Here is a 14,874-nt window from a genome sequence, read left to right on the forward strand (position 1 = left end):
ACTGCAGCCGTTATAGATACCTTCCAGTACCTTGCATAGGGTTCTTCATCCTGCTTCTATGATGCCTGTATTACTGCTGATGTTTCGACGCTGTCAAATACTTTCCCGTAAACTATGATGGTAATATGCAGGGGTTTGTCTATATTCTGCGGACTCCTGTAAGCCCTGAGTGGTAGCTATAAAATTCTCTGTGGTCGAGTAGCCTTTACGAAAGCCGGCCTCTCATTTGGTGGGGTGAAGGCTAAGACTGTCCTTACTCTATTAACTACTACCTTAGGAAAGATCTGGTAGGGAACAGCCGCCATGATGGCTCTGTGGTTATCGTGCTCCGTTGCTCACCCAAGAGATCGGGTTCGATCCCGGCCGCGGCGGTTGCATTCCGATGGAGGCGAAATGCAAGTGGCGCGTGCACTGTGGGCTGTCAGGTCACGTTAAGTTACCCCAGGTGCTAGATATTTACCGGAGCTCTACACTACGGCCTCTCCCACAGCCCGAGTCGCTTTGACACAATGAATTCTCATAGACCAAACTTACTTTGTAGGCAACAGACTTATAGGCAACAGAAATGAATAAGAAAATAGGCCTCTCCTGCACCACTACTGTACAGCGGGTATAAACCGATCAAAATAAACGAATTGGCCCGTAGGCAATTGTACTTTTTCCACCCGAAGGTGGAAAGAAATCAATGAGGGAAAGCTACTATAGCGACCCACAGCCGGGGATAGCGGGCCCGGGGAGACTCCCCTGATCTTCCCTGGCAACTAGCGGAAGGGATGGGCAATTGGATGGGATGAATGATTGTAACGAAATGGGTTATGATAAGGGATGGGAATGGTCGCAGCTAGATTTTTGTTCAGATCCTTCAATTGTCTCGACTCCATTTCTGGCCTGCCTGGCCAGGGCAGGGAGAGCATCGAGATTGCCCAATGGTGCGGCCTCGCTCACGGGATGCCCGACCACCCACCAAACGCAACGGGCTCCGACCGCCGGATACAGGAGAACCTAACACGGGGTCAGCAGCTACCTGGGGCCCCTTCACGACAGGGTTTGTTTCCAACCTACCAGCTACCAACCGACGAGTGCTTTTCACGGTTTTTCAGACTCTGGAAGTATGTGTGATGTGATCCAGCCAGTACAGGCCCTAGGTCGTCAGCCTATCGGTCCACCGGCCCTCGGCGCCATGACCTAACACCTCCGGGGGTACCCATCTGTGCTTCCAACCAACCAGCCATGCACTTATTTTCTCCCCTAGCTTGCTCTTCTCCTAGTGAGGAGGGAGTGTAAGATCATCGGTCCGTAACTTCTCAACTACTTGACGCTCTTCCCTTATGAATGACCATGATCTTAGCATTTTTCCCAGACTCCGCTACGCTCGTGGTCATAAGGCATTGCGTATTCAGGGTGGCTACCTTTTCCAGCACATCTACCCACTCTCCTTCAACAGCTAAGCTTCTGCTTGGCCATCGCCAGTTGCTTTCACCCTCTGGATATGCTTGTGAAGCTTCTTTCAATTGCTGTTTCGTTAATAATGGGATATCTAATAGCTCCGCCAGTTTCGTCTCGTGTGAGAAATTGCCGGTGTCCTGTCTAACGATATTACCGCTTACTTGTACCACGTGCAGCGTAATGATACTTGTGAGGCTATCGTTGATTGATTGAACATTGAGGTTGTCTACCTCGCTTAAAGCCCAATACCTGTTCTGCTGCAACGTGATAATGAATTCCACTATTTTACCCTTTACCTCTAATCCCTCGGTGTTCTTCCTCACTAGTGCATTGCGTCCTGTCTTCAAACCTAGGATAATTCGATGCCTTACTATCGTGTGGTCGCTACATCCCGCTCTTTCCGAGGACCTCTACATCCTGCACGATGGTAGGATGAACGCTGAGTATGGCGTCTTTTCTATTTTTAGTCTCCCCACTAGTGCTTTTGAAAGTCCGCTTTCTGTGCTCCGGATCTCACAGGAAGGTATTCATGACCCATAAATTCAGTGGCATCACTAGCGTTAGCGGCACCCGGCGCGGTTGTGGTTCGCAACCACCCAACCCTTTCACGCACCGAATCACCGCTTCCTCTATTCTAATGGCTTGCTTTGATGTGGAGTTTGTTCTGTACCCCGGGACATTGTGCAAGTGTAGGCAATACTTTAAAACTCTTTTTCAAGACCTCCATATAGAGAAAGTGCCCTATGACTGATTACAACATTACATCAAAAGCACATGGTTAAATACTGATTCCGGAAACAGCCAGAAAAATAAGCGTGCGCCTTTTTTTCGCTTCAGATTCAAGCAGATGATATTAGTAAAAGACGTGGTACCCCAAAGCAAAAACCAATAATTAAAAACAGAAGAATAAGTGCAGTACACGTTTGTTCAATAAGCTTCGGCATAAATTAGCTCAGTCGACAGAAAATACTCACGTCCCTTGATAATTTATTCACAAAAAATTCAGCGTGATAATTCCGTGATTAACATTAAAAATGACTCCTAGACTTCTGAGCGCGCTAACTAGTTCTATGAGACGCGGACCCATTCTTAAACAAAGTGGTGTCTTAAACAAAGCCCGGGCTTGGGTTCGTAGAGAAACGGCTGAGGTCCGACTATTCATTCACTATTGCAGAGTGATGCACAGAAGTGCGGCCTTAGAGCAGCGACACGGAGGAGCTATATAGTACACGCTGAGAAAAAAAACTAAGCTTTATTCATTGACTTATTTATTTTCTTATATCCACGCCGCGGTGGCTTAGTGGTCAAGGCGCTTGATTACTGAGCCGCGGAACCAATGTTTGCTCCTAGCCTCGGCGGCCGCATTTCTGATTGTCCGGCAAGCATGACAGCCATGTACTTTGTAGTGTCATTGCTAGTTGAAGAAACCAATGATCCGGAGATCTCTACTTCAGTGTCTTTCACAGCCTGACTCCCCTTGGGCCCTTAAGCCCCAAAAACATACATTTTATTTGATATCTATATTTTTCTGAAGTGAGAAAATTCACAAACTAAAGCGTGTATGGTTTTCATTTTGATCAGCTCACCGGAACGTCTTGTAAATGAAATAGCCACAAAAGCTTGCGAGAGTTTGTAAATTTCATCTCATAACCACATCTATTCCTCCTCGCTTCTTCAGCCTTATTGTAATGGTGTTTTGCCCTGTAAGTTATGTGGTTCGCGCATTATCTTCTGCTTTACCAGTAAGAGTAAAATTCAACCGGTCTTAATTCGCCATTGATCGTTTGTCATCCCAAAACATATACACTATTAGAAATGCATTCGCGAAGAAGATATTAGTTTAGGACGCTTCTAGTCTTAAAACCCACACCGTGAAATACTCAAGTATTTTAGCTTTTCGTTTTTCGTTCATGCTGAAAGGCGACCCGTTCGGCTATGAGTTCAACCTATGAGATCGCGTTCACTAAAAAAAGTAAACCCAGTACTTGCTAGGCAGCTTCAATGTTTATACTTCCGGGCGGCAAAACATAACTGATGAAAATCATGGAGGAATGCAAAGTAGTCTATTACGCGCGTATTCAGCCCTTTTTATTTGGCTCTCAGAACTTCCGAGTTTATCTTTGCGCACCTACATAATATCACTGTCCGGCTCTCGAGCACTATTCTTAATTACTACCTTCTGGGTTAAAAACGAACTTTCTGCAAGCCAAACTGCGGTTTCAGAGCCTTTGTAGGCCAGTTCCTTATCTGTCGAGTAGCAGTCTACTTTACTAGCTCAGAGTTGGCAATATACCTCAAGCGTTACTATGAAATGGGCCGGGCCGGGCCTAAGCTTCACATCGTGATTCACGGGCCGGGCCGGGCTCGTTAGAGCGATAATTTAGCGGGCCTGGGCCGGGCCCGGGTTTGAAGCCGCAGTCCTGGGCCGAACTCGGGCTTCAGGTCTCGGGCCCGGGCCGGGAATCGGCCTCAGATTGAGGCCCGTGCAGTGCTCTAGTCCACACCATAGTGCTCGAGCCTAGGTAACAAAAAGGAGCTGAGGACATTAGATATGACATAAAAGGTGGCAGTGTTCTCCTGTTAATTAGAAATAGTGCATTTGAACACCCCTTTCTCGTCTGCAAAGACGGTTTCAGTTTCGTGGGGCATGAGAAAGAAATAGCGCACACAGGAACGTCGGCGGTTAAGTAGCCGAAAGAACCGCTACACTCTCGCTGCTTCATCTACTGCAATGAGCACAGGCACAGACGTGGCGTTGGCACTGTCCTCCTCGCTTGCTCAAACGCTGTACGGCGCACGAGCTTTTGCAGTTTTCTATGCAGATCGCTCAGTGGTAACGCAGTGAGACGGGAAACCGAGTTTTTGCGGTGCTTTCATACCCCCATTCATTGAGCATACCTCAATGTAGCGTCCACGCTTAGCCGGAGCCACTTGCACAGTGCTCCAGGTTGATGATGCCGACTATTAATAAGCCTTGAAGGGAGAACCGCAAGCATTAACTATCTGTCAGGCGTGCGTCTCTCACTGTTCAAAGTGTGGCCACGCTTTTGTCACGACCCAAGTGGTGGTCCGCAGATATTTTTGATTCGATACTGCGCCATTTCCTCTCCTCAAAAACCAGTTTACCAATTTACCAATTTTACCGCAGTAGAATAGCCGCAAAGGCACCTTAGCAGCTAATCAGCACGAAACATGAGCATACAACAGCGTGGCGCCTTGTCGAGGGCGGCAGTAGCCCCGTTATTACGTGTACTGTGGCGTAAGCCCACCGCTATGGTGGCGCGTCCGGCGTTCGGGGCGCTGAACACGTGCACAAGCAGCAGATCTTATACAGGCCTGGCTCAGAAGGTTGCCAAACGCCCAAACACGCCATCTGACGCTTGATGAGGCGCACGGAAAGATAATAGAAGGTATTCATTATTTTGTTCACAGCGCAACAAGAACCGGACTCGAGACGAAAGAGTGATGCAAACAAAGCTTGTTTCTGTAACAATTTCGTCCCGAGTCCCGGTCTTGTTGCGCTGTGAACAAAATCATGTACACTTACAAACTCGCCGAAATTTCCCCCTTGCTGAAAATAGAAAGCACTCGCGGGGCTTCAGAGGTCCTTGATCATACTAGTATCTTAAGTCACCATCAAAGCGATGTAATCTGCAGATAGTGGATTGTTACGCAACTTGTGGCATTGAGAGGAACTGGCCATAGCTATTCAAAACAGCTATAAAGATGTGAAAGGTTTCTTGCTTTAATAATATGCGATGCCCTCAGCTTTGAGTCTCAACATTTAGGACTAAACTCTCTCATGGTCTCCTTGCAAACGTCATTGCTGCTTGCCCTCCGGGGCAGCTACTACGAAACAACATTTTGAGTCTTCGTCTGCTGTGTCTACATCATGATGTCGATATCGACAGTACCATGACAGAAACAGCGTAGCGGGTCTGCGGTCTTTTAAAACTTTTTCAAAGTACACAGGTTCGCTCGTACAGCTGCGTGTAACAGTGCTCCTCTTGCAATGGTTTGCGATATTCATGGGGCCGCTAAATAAGGTTGTCCACTAACCAGCGGCTTTTAACGCTTTCATATCGTAGACGACTGCATGTGTGAGACCACAGGATGAAGTAGCAACACAGCGTAGTACGGCGCGACTTACCAACTCTACCGCCGGGGTCACGTCTTGTTCGTCGAGCACTGATCGTCTCAGCGCGGTGATGATGTGCCCAACGAGTTCTTTCAGCGCCCTTTTTGCCTTTAAAAGATCAACAAAAGCAAGAAATAGAAGCGCGTTAACGACTCCCTTTTAGATATATGGAACATTTGTCTCGTTCTCTAGCTCAGCCATTAGATTTAGCCTCTTTAGCTGATCTCTATAATTTGATATTGGGACAGAGTACAAAGATTTTCTTCATGTCCAGTCTAATCCTCACTTACCAGCTAGGCTCACCGGTAAATCTCTATAATACAGAAAGAATGTTAGGGAGGCGAGGTAACGGGGATGCGTGCAACTTTATGAGCTAATAAGGGCAGCCCAGGAAATATTTTTGTAGTCGAGTGTTCGACGGGAACCCATCTGTCAGGGATGGTACATGAGAGAAAGCATAAAGAAACACATAAAGGCAAAAAGCATTTACGACGCTATTTTTAAAGGGGAAATGGCTTTAATTTGAAGCAAATTTTGCTATAATGTGCTGCTGCTTTTAGAGCAACCATACAAAATGTTCTCGCGTATTCAACTACCAGATAGAATCGAGATAGAAAGTAAATGGTGTCAAGCTAAAGAAACGCTGCGTCGCTTTGCGTGGAATGACCCATCAGTTAATACCAAGTTAATTTACTCATCACGTCATATCTTTACTGCTAATCACACAAAAATCTACAGTTCCCATCCAAACGACACCATATGTTTTGAACCGAACGCGGGGTTATCTTCCTGAGATTTACGCAAGCTCATTACGCCACCAACACCGAACTAAGTCACCACCTTCGTCCATCTACTGCCATTGTGAACAATGGACCCGTATGGGGCCCGAAACGTCAATTGTTTTTTCTTTTTTCTTTTTGGAGAGTGGTCCACTTTTCAGTTATTAAAAACCTACAGAGCAGCTGGTACGTTTGAGAAGATATTCAGAGAGTAATGTGTTCAGAGATGTGTATTTTCACTTGATGTTACTTGAGTTACCACCGACCACACGGAAACATATTCGGCTTCGAAGGAACCCGCGCAAGGTCGAAGTGTATGAAGCTTGTTGGCCGGGAAGAAGGGAAAAGGGAAAGGGCTCCGAGATGAGTGCCCACGAACACCACAACTACTCTCAATGAGCAGTGGCAACACCTCCACTCTCCCCTGGTTAGAAAAAAGGAAAAACAAGGGGAAAAAAGGGTTTTGGGTGGCGCAGCCCAAAGGCTGAAGGCGACGCGGAGGGTCAAAAGTATCCGTGGCACTTAGTTCCGCCCTGAAGAGTATGACGCCATAGCCTCAATGGGTCCTGTCAGTAGGTCCTCTTGGCCACGCAGACATTGACTCATTTTCCTTGCTATATGAACCAGCACAGGATGTGCACAAAAGGTCCATCTTTAACAAAGCCGTACCATCGTTTCTGCATGACTTAGGGATAGCGTGTTGATTCGCTATTTAATGATTAGTTGTTCGACTGCAGACTAATTCTCGCAATATTTTTCAGCGCAGTTTCATTTCCTCTTTATACTTAAATGTCACACCATCGGTTGAGTCATGTTGCGACCTTCCATTCACCAGTTTTCTAATATTTTAGTCACTTTTAACTTCCACAGCTGCACGTGTGACGTCACGAACCACTCGACCAACCCATATTTTCCGCGCACGCCACCGCCGACGGCTAGGCCGGATTCACCGCTGAACGGTGCCCTTAATGCGATCGCGTCAAAAAAGCTGCGACGCTCACCTCCCTGCCTACCACAGGCGAGATGTCGCCGTAGTCGTGCACATGCAGACGCCGCAGGAAGTCGACGTAGTAAGTGCGCCACAAGCTCTCCATGGCGTCCAGGCAGCGCAGCTCCACGTGAGGCGGGTCGTTCATGAAATGCGTGTACCGGTAGTAGAGGCGCGCAAGCGACGTGGCCCGCTTGCCGAACAGTGCAAACCGCAGGATGACCCGGAACCGAACCATGTTCGTCAGCGCGAGCTTGCTGCACAACGCCCAAGAAGACAAAGACAGGCAGTGCGCTCTACCTTGCGTTTACGCGTGAAAATCAGCTGCGGCGCAGACAATTCCGTGCACTTGTTAAGCTGTATACAGGGGAGGAAAGCTCGCGTCATGCTGTCGTTTTTCTTTTTTTAGCAAGCTATTGTGAGATGTAGTTCTTGCTTCAGACGTTGTACCCATGCCGAGGCAAACAATGCTCGTTGTTCGCTGAACACTTCATCTGGGGCGCACAGAATTATTTTCCTATAGCCAGGGGTTCCATACCAAGCCAAAAGCGCATATACAGGATGTTTCACCTAAGACTTTCTGCAATTTTTAAAAATAAGCTGTTTTATTTAGATGCACGCTTTTTCTGGCATAGCATTGTCAGTGGTGTAGTACTTCATAATTCAACTAAGACGTGCTAACTAGCAGGCTTGTTAACCAATATTTAATAGTTAACTTTTAAACTATTACCGTTGGGCTCCTTAATTATTGAGAGGCATGCAGCCCACCGTAAGTAATGTCCAGATTCGTTTTTAGAATTTCGAGTACTCGATTATCCTCGGCGCTGTGGCCCAACAAATTTCGCCTACATCGCGCCAAAATACATGCGGTTTGAGAAGCTTGCAGGCAATGCAACCTCTCCAGTGAACCTAACTCGTCGAAATAGCCAAAATTTTTTGGGCCACAGCGCCGAGGATAATCGCGTTCTCGAAATTCTGAAAACGGATATGGACATTACTTACGGTGGGCTACATGCCTCTCAATAATTAAGGAGCCCAACGGTAATAGTTTAAAAGTTAACTATTAAATATTGGTTAACAAGCCTTCTAGTTAGCGCGTCTTAGCTGCATTATGATGTACTACACCACTGACAATGCTATGCCAGAAAAAGCGTGCATCTAATTCAAATAGTTTATTTTTAAAAATTGCAGAAAGTCTTAGGTGAAACACCCTTATTTATTGTTCTGGGCAGGTATCATTATAGACCAGCCCACTCGCTGGTCCTGTCACACTGATTGCAAGCCCGGCTTTCCTGGAAGCGCCGACATAGAAGCACCCTGCTGGATATTAGCGAAGACCGCGTAACTGAATTAGAATATTTGCATTTGTAACTAAGAAGAAAACTAGAGCTTCCCTGGAAGTGGTGCGCGCGGATGTTGATACTGTTGGCTTACTCTTCCGACGCACAGCAGATTCTGCCCTACTGAATGCCTCCTGATCTCGCACCGATGAGTTTGGACGGCCATAGGCAATCAATGAGCAGCACCGAACCTTCAAAATCCTATCGGTAATTTTTGATAGTGCCATGCAGCACGAGGTAGAAGGCATACCAACTACTAGCACTTTTTTAATTTCCTGGGTTTTGGACACGGTGGTTTTGGACGGGAAAGTCTCGCGCATATTGATCCCAAAGACGATGTTATGCCGACTGCAAGAAGCCAAACGCCACTGAACGCGGAAAAGTTGTTAATGCTTCATGGCGGTTTAACGTCCCAAAACGGCTCAGGCCGTGACGGGCGTCGTAGTGAAAGGCTCCAGAAATTTCTTTACCGCGAATTGACGTCGTGCAGTACACGAGCCTCTAGCATTTCTCCTTCATCGGAAATGCGACAGCCGTGGATGGGATCGAACCCGCGTCTTTTGGGTCAGCAGCCGTGCGCCATAACCTCTGAGCCACCGTGGCGGCTAGGATGTGGAAATTGCGTGACATGTGCCTCGGAAGGGCTATGAAGTATTAGCTTGGGCCGAACGGCTATTACATCAGTCGGCAAACAACTGCAAACGAAACACTGCAAACATATGATTAATGTAGAAGAACTTCTTGCTGGGCGAGTTGGTGCAAAGCTTTCTTGGGATGGCGTTGCGCTCTGTCTTCTGCCTCTTCCTGTGTATGTTTGTTCGTGTACGCAACGCCATCCCAAGAAAACATGATTAATTGAGGAATATTTTGTTTCTTGCAGCCACATCACTGAGCTGGGGAAATTGTGACCACCTTCGATTCGTTGACAGTACCTGTCTCGACGAAGCGAAGTTGCGTAGTGAGTATTATGCACAAAGAGTGCAATTTTTCTGGCCGCAACAACACGCATTCCGAAAAATATCACTTACGAGGTTGTGTTGACGAGGTCCACGAGGCCTGCGTAGTAGTCCGAGTTCACCCAGATTACTTTGAATTTGCATTCTACATCGTTCTTAGTTGATTCGGTTAAAATCTGAGAAAAAAAAACAAATATGGCTTAAACATCTGAGCTGGCATAATTCAATGAGCATCAGCTTCTACATGTAGCTGCCTTGTCTTCAAGTAAACGGCGCCAGAAGTGGCCTGCGGAAATAAGCCGCTTCAAATGTCAGGCGCCACGCTATCCAAGGCCCGTTTGTCTCAGCAAAATGCCATCGAAAGGAAACTGGTGCAACATGAATATTTGCTTTCCCGCGGAAACGGGGCAGCTGTACAGTGAGATGCACTTATGTAAATGAAGACACGTAGCCCTTCCTTGCCAAGAGAAGAATCAGAAATCTGAGAAAGCTTCCCACCGGCTCGTGAGCATTTCAAGCTTTTTCTTCTAAATTGGTGATAACTACACCGAAGCAGTAAACAGAGGGCAGAGAACTGCAATCAAGAGTGCCTAAAAAACAGCAAAACAAACACACAGAATATTCGAAGCCTAGGTTAAATTTCGGCCCTTTCTTTCCCCATTTCTTCCTTTTCAAGCGACATGTGACGCCCTGTATGCAACAAGCAGTAGGCGAAATCCGCAAGTAAAACGCAACCCTATTTTGTGGACAGAAGAAAAACAATTCAAAACACAGCGTTTGCCGAAAAAAATGCCGGGGCACAATTGCGCAAATGCGTAACAACCGTACTCCTAAGGCTTCATTCTCAAGAACGGAGACAAAAACGTTCGTTTGTACGCACCTTCTCTAGCCCAGTATTGATGTCATCTAGTGCGAGCGGCTTGTAGAGCTGGCGTTTCGGGTCACCCATGAGCTATAAATCACAAGAAATAAAGAGGAGACGTTGGTTTCCCGTTTAAATATTACATACACACTTATAATACACGATGTTGCAGATGGTGTGAACCTGCGCCTTATTTTCAGCAACCATAGTAGGCACTCATTGGCGATGGCATGACGTCTTAGATAAGCAATAAAACCATCTGCTTACATGTAGAATTATGTATTATTGGTGCTTGCACTCTTCTCGGCCTTCGTTCGGCGCTTTGCGACTTAAGCTAACGAGACATGACCGAGTATATGGCCGCGCGAGGTTCTGAACCTCCGTGCAAGAAGGTGCGGCAGATACACTGAGCTTGATGCAGAACGCCAGCTTGTTAAAGTGGTGCTGGAAACTAAAAATAACCGAACAGGCGTTCCAGCCCATCAGAGAAGGTTCGACTGCTTATTCTTTAAAGATAATTTACGGGTGGTGTGCGCGTATCTGGGAGACAAAACTGCAGAGGACAAAACGCATTGGTGCTGGCTTCCTGTTTCTGAAGTGAGAACAGATGGAAGCCTGTGTTTTGTGTGCCGACCTTCTCGTACTTGTCTGCTCTCTTCGAAAGCTGTATACCTCGAAGTAATGACAACACGATACGACAACACGACAACTGACGGCAGTCTATCCGTATGAGCTATTAACTATCAGCGTAGCGGTTAGTTCATAGCACCAAGCAATCCCTTGGTCTAAAATTTGGTCAAAATCTAGCTATAGGTATTTAAGCCACGAGTGGAGTCGCTTCGGCCCAGTTCAGTTTTGTTTTCGGCATGCACACATTTGCCAGCTGCCTCATGAAAACAATTAAACCTAAATTCACGTCGCCAGACAGCCGGTAACAAGAAACAAATAGAAAAGTATAGACGCTTTTGTTTATTTATATGCTCCATAGCAAAAATTAAAACATGCAACAATAACAGAGCCATAGAGGAAAGTGGGTGAATGCAAGATTTTGATACTTGGTGTATATAACCTACTGTTGGATATTATAAAATTGATATCTAGCTGGTGTTACAAGCTACTTGCCCACTGCAATTATACTTAATGTCGACCAGATTGACCGCATCTAAACCGAGAAAAAACAATTTCGAACTAAGCCTTAGTGAATGAGAACGCGGTCGAAGAGGCTCGATATTCTGCACACCTGGCATTGTAAAATTGTGTGAGTTAGTCAGCCTGCCGCCCTAGATTAATGCAAGTGCTTAGTTATTACAATTGCTTTTTGGTATTGCATTGCGGAAAGTTCAAGGATTTTTGCGCCGCGAGTTCTTAAAAGAGACATGCTACCGGCAGGCTACATGCGGGGCCCACGAAACATTGTGTTGTTCTGGAGGAACGAAAATAAATGCAATAGTTTTATTGCCAGATGTAAAGCTGTACCCGCGTTTTCCTGTTCTCTAGGATGGTCTGAAAGTACAAGAACAAAACACTGAATGCCCCAATTGTGCGCGGGACACATAAGGATTGCTCCGAACGGATGCTCGCAGCGTCGGTGCTGTTAAGAGTTCGTGTGTACCCAAAGGCGTCCACCCCAGGACAGTAAAGTAAGAAAATATGAAACGTAGGAGCTGTATAAAGCGTCTTGTGAATCTCGTCGTCGAACTCTTTCCGGCGTGCAAGAGCAGACAACTGTACAGCACAATCTGACAATAGAGCAAGCTCTATTCGGTTTGGTCTACAATCACATTCACAACTTCGTGTGCACGCGCTACGAATCGAACAGAATCGCATGTCCATCTACGTGGCTGAGCAAAGGAAGAACAATGGTTTCTCTAAAACGGAAGAAAGTTGCGATTAAGCCAAGCAATTAAAAAATAACGCATACCCAGTTTACACGGACAGCGTGGTTTGAGAACTGCGCAGACTGAGTAGGGCATGGAATCAAACTGTACCGGGCTCCGGCTAGGTACCTGCCTCTTCAGATTCGCTCGCAAAGGTTTTTTTTAACGTCCACAGAGCTTGATTCGTGTGCATTCAATGCAAGGATTTCATGTCTCTTGATTTTATATTGGCGTGTCATTTTGCTCCGTAGCGCTGTCTCACTTTGCTGCCCGTGTTGGGTGAAAATCATCGTCGTCGTCATCATTAGCCTGACTACGCCCACTGAAGGACATAAACCTCACGCAAGTCTCTCAATTAACCTTATCCTTTGCCAGTTGCGGAAATCCTATCCCCACAAACTTTTTGGCGGGGCGAAGAGATGGCGACGGCTTTTGGTCAGTGCGGGCAGTGCGGGCCGTGTTCGAGTTTCGGAGGCATCCCAGAATCTCGAATGTCTTTGCTGAGCTTCATTGACTGGAATGTATCTCAACCGATTGCTGCTAGAAAATTCGCGAAGCTGCAAAAGGCGGCAGTCCAGTAGAACGACATTCGGTTGCAAGGCATTCGAAACGCGCGTGAAAAAGGGATGTGGTGCTTCTTGCAGTTGACAGTTATTCAAGTGGGGAAATGAAACTGAAAATTAACTCGGAGTTATAAGATTTTCGATAAACTTGCATTTTCTAAGTATTTACGCGAAAATGAACTTCTCAATGATACTTCAATATCCATCACCACTGCCATCATTTCCAAAATGACTGTCCTTTCTTTAGCGTGAAAGCCTGCACCGAAGGTGTCACTCGTTCAGCCGAAGTGCACTTCGTGAAAGTGTCACTAAGCTTGCGCGTGTGGCAGGTGCATAAGCGATAAGCGCGCACCAGAGGGAGAAGCCTTCGCTCCGCCTTTGTTGTCACATGGCGAAGTACATTAACATACGCAAAGGGTTTCCGGAGACCTGTTTACCGTCGCCTTCATGAACTGGATATGCCACTACCCGATATGTTGGCAAGAGGGACTATATTCCGGAGGCAACACGCTCAGTTCTTCGAAGGCGATTTTAGGGTTGTCGCGATCGCAGTGCTCGGCGAGGATCCGTGTTCAATGACCGGACGTCATTTCTGTGTAGCTTGATTCCATGAATTAGGCATTTTTATCTTCTCTCCACATATTTTAATTACCTTCAAGGCCAACCAGACGGACGTCCTCCGAAGATGTTGCTTGCAGCACCGACTACGCGTATGTATGAATTTTGGCCATCTTTTTCTCCTGCTTCATTGTCTTCTACTTAATGTCGATTCTGCATCTTCTGCTCCTTTTGCTAATACATATCTACATCAGGACCTTTCCTTAAAGAGCCGAGGAGAAATTTCACTGGTTTAAGAAAAAGTTTAAGAAAGAAGAAGCTTAAGAAGAAGCTTAAAGAAGCTTAAGGTTTAAGAAAGAAGGAGCCCCTTCTGGCTTATTTTCCGCGGCCCGTAAACCGCGAAGAAGTCGTGCCGTCCTGGAGTGAGAACATTTCAACAATAGCATACTTTATTTTTAAACTGTCGAAGTAAGCCCAATATGGGAGTTATTGTCTCCGGTAATGTACCAAATCCGAAGCAGGTTCAAGCTAGCGGTCAGTGAACAAACGACGTCAGAACGTGAGCACCACATCACGCCCTTGTTGCACCATCACCTCGTCATTTTAACCGCAGCGAAAAGCGGCATGATGTGAAAAGAACATAATAAATAAAAGAGAGTTTTAGCAGTGTTTGTTTCTTTGTTTCTTTGTTTTCAGATAGGGTGCCATTAGGCACGAAGAGGAGCAAGCTTGAACACCTGTCGAGCGATCTGTGTGCGCCACGAATTGACCGATCGCCTTCTGCGCCTTAGCTCGTGAAGTGTACCTCGACCAGCCGCGCCTGGAAGCCGTAGAACTCCTCCAAATCGTAGCGGAACATGTTGTCTTTCGGCTGCAGGGCGTCGTCGTAGTAATCTTCAAACGCCCTGATGAAGTCGGACCTGAACTCTGCGCTCTTGAACACGGCGTGCGGGAAGAACATGTCCGGTGGGTACAGCTGCAAAGGAACAGGCATACCAGCAATTCATTTACCAGCCCAGTGTAAATAGGCTCACTCTGCATCACCTGTGAACACTCATAGCGCAATACAAGACACACGAAAAAAAAAATAGATCAAATAATACGAGCTACTGCGCAGACCTCTACCGCATTAATTCGATGCGACCTCTCTTATCGAGCAGAACATGAAAGGAAGAAATAGTGGCTCAGTCCCTTAGCACCTTAGCACAGCTTAAAAAACATCAAAACATCAACAAAATAGGAAAAACAGAAAATAGATAAATATTTGCGCATGCTCATGAAAAGCCCCTCAGTAAGCTAGCTCTTTTGATCACAAAGATTTTAACAAAACGCAGGCGTATTTTTCAATTTTTACACCCTTCATTTCG

The 14,874-nt window shown here is 46.4% G+C and overlaps 2 protein-coding genes across 2 annotated transcripts in view; both read right to left on the reverse strand.

Annotated features, from left to right (window-relative positions):
* LOC149343543 (endothelin-converting enzyme 1-like) overlaps positions 1–10,596 on the reverse strand; it is a 39,846-nt gene extending 29,250 nt beyond the window's left edge. Inside the window, exons 1-4 of the mRNA XM_089547003.1 lie at positions 10,528–10,596; positions 9,720–9,823; positions 7,365–7,608; positions 5,597–5,692 (exon numbers count right to left, since the gene is read on the reverse strand). Of these exons, the coding sequence (XP_089403129.1) occupies positions 5,597–5,692; positions 7,365–7,608; positions 9,720–9,823; positions 10,528–10,596 (513 nt within the window). The remainder of the gene's footprint in view (positions 1–5,596; positions 5,693–7,364; positions 7,609–9,719; positions 9,824–10,527) is intronic.
* A 3,698-nt stretch (positions 10,597–14,294) lies between these two features.
* Positions 14,295–14,874, reverse strand: part of LOC149343544 (uncharacterized) — a 123,352-nt gene continuing 122,772 nt past the window's right edge. The window contains exon 12 of the mRNA XM_089547005.1: positions 14,295–14,483. Coding sequence (XP_089403131.1) covers positions 14,295–14,483 — 189 coding nt within the window. The remainder of the gene's footprint in view (positions 14,484–14,874) is intronic.

Source organism: Amblyomma mixtum, chromosome 5 (assembly GCF_055824585.1).
Source record: "Amblyomma mixtum isolate Tamu chromosome 5, ASM5582458v1, whole genome shotgun sequence".
NCBI classification, from domain to species: domain Eukaryota; kingdom Metazoa; phylum Arthropoda; class Arachnida; order Ixodida; family Ixodidae; genus Amblyomma; species Amblyomma mixtum.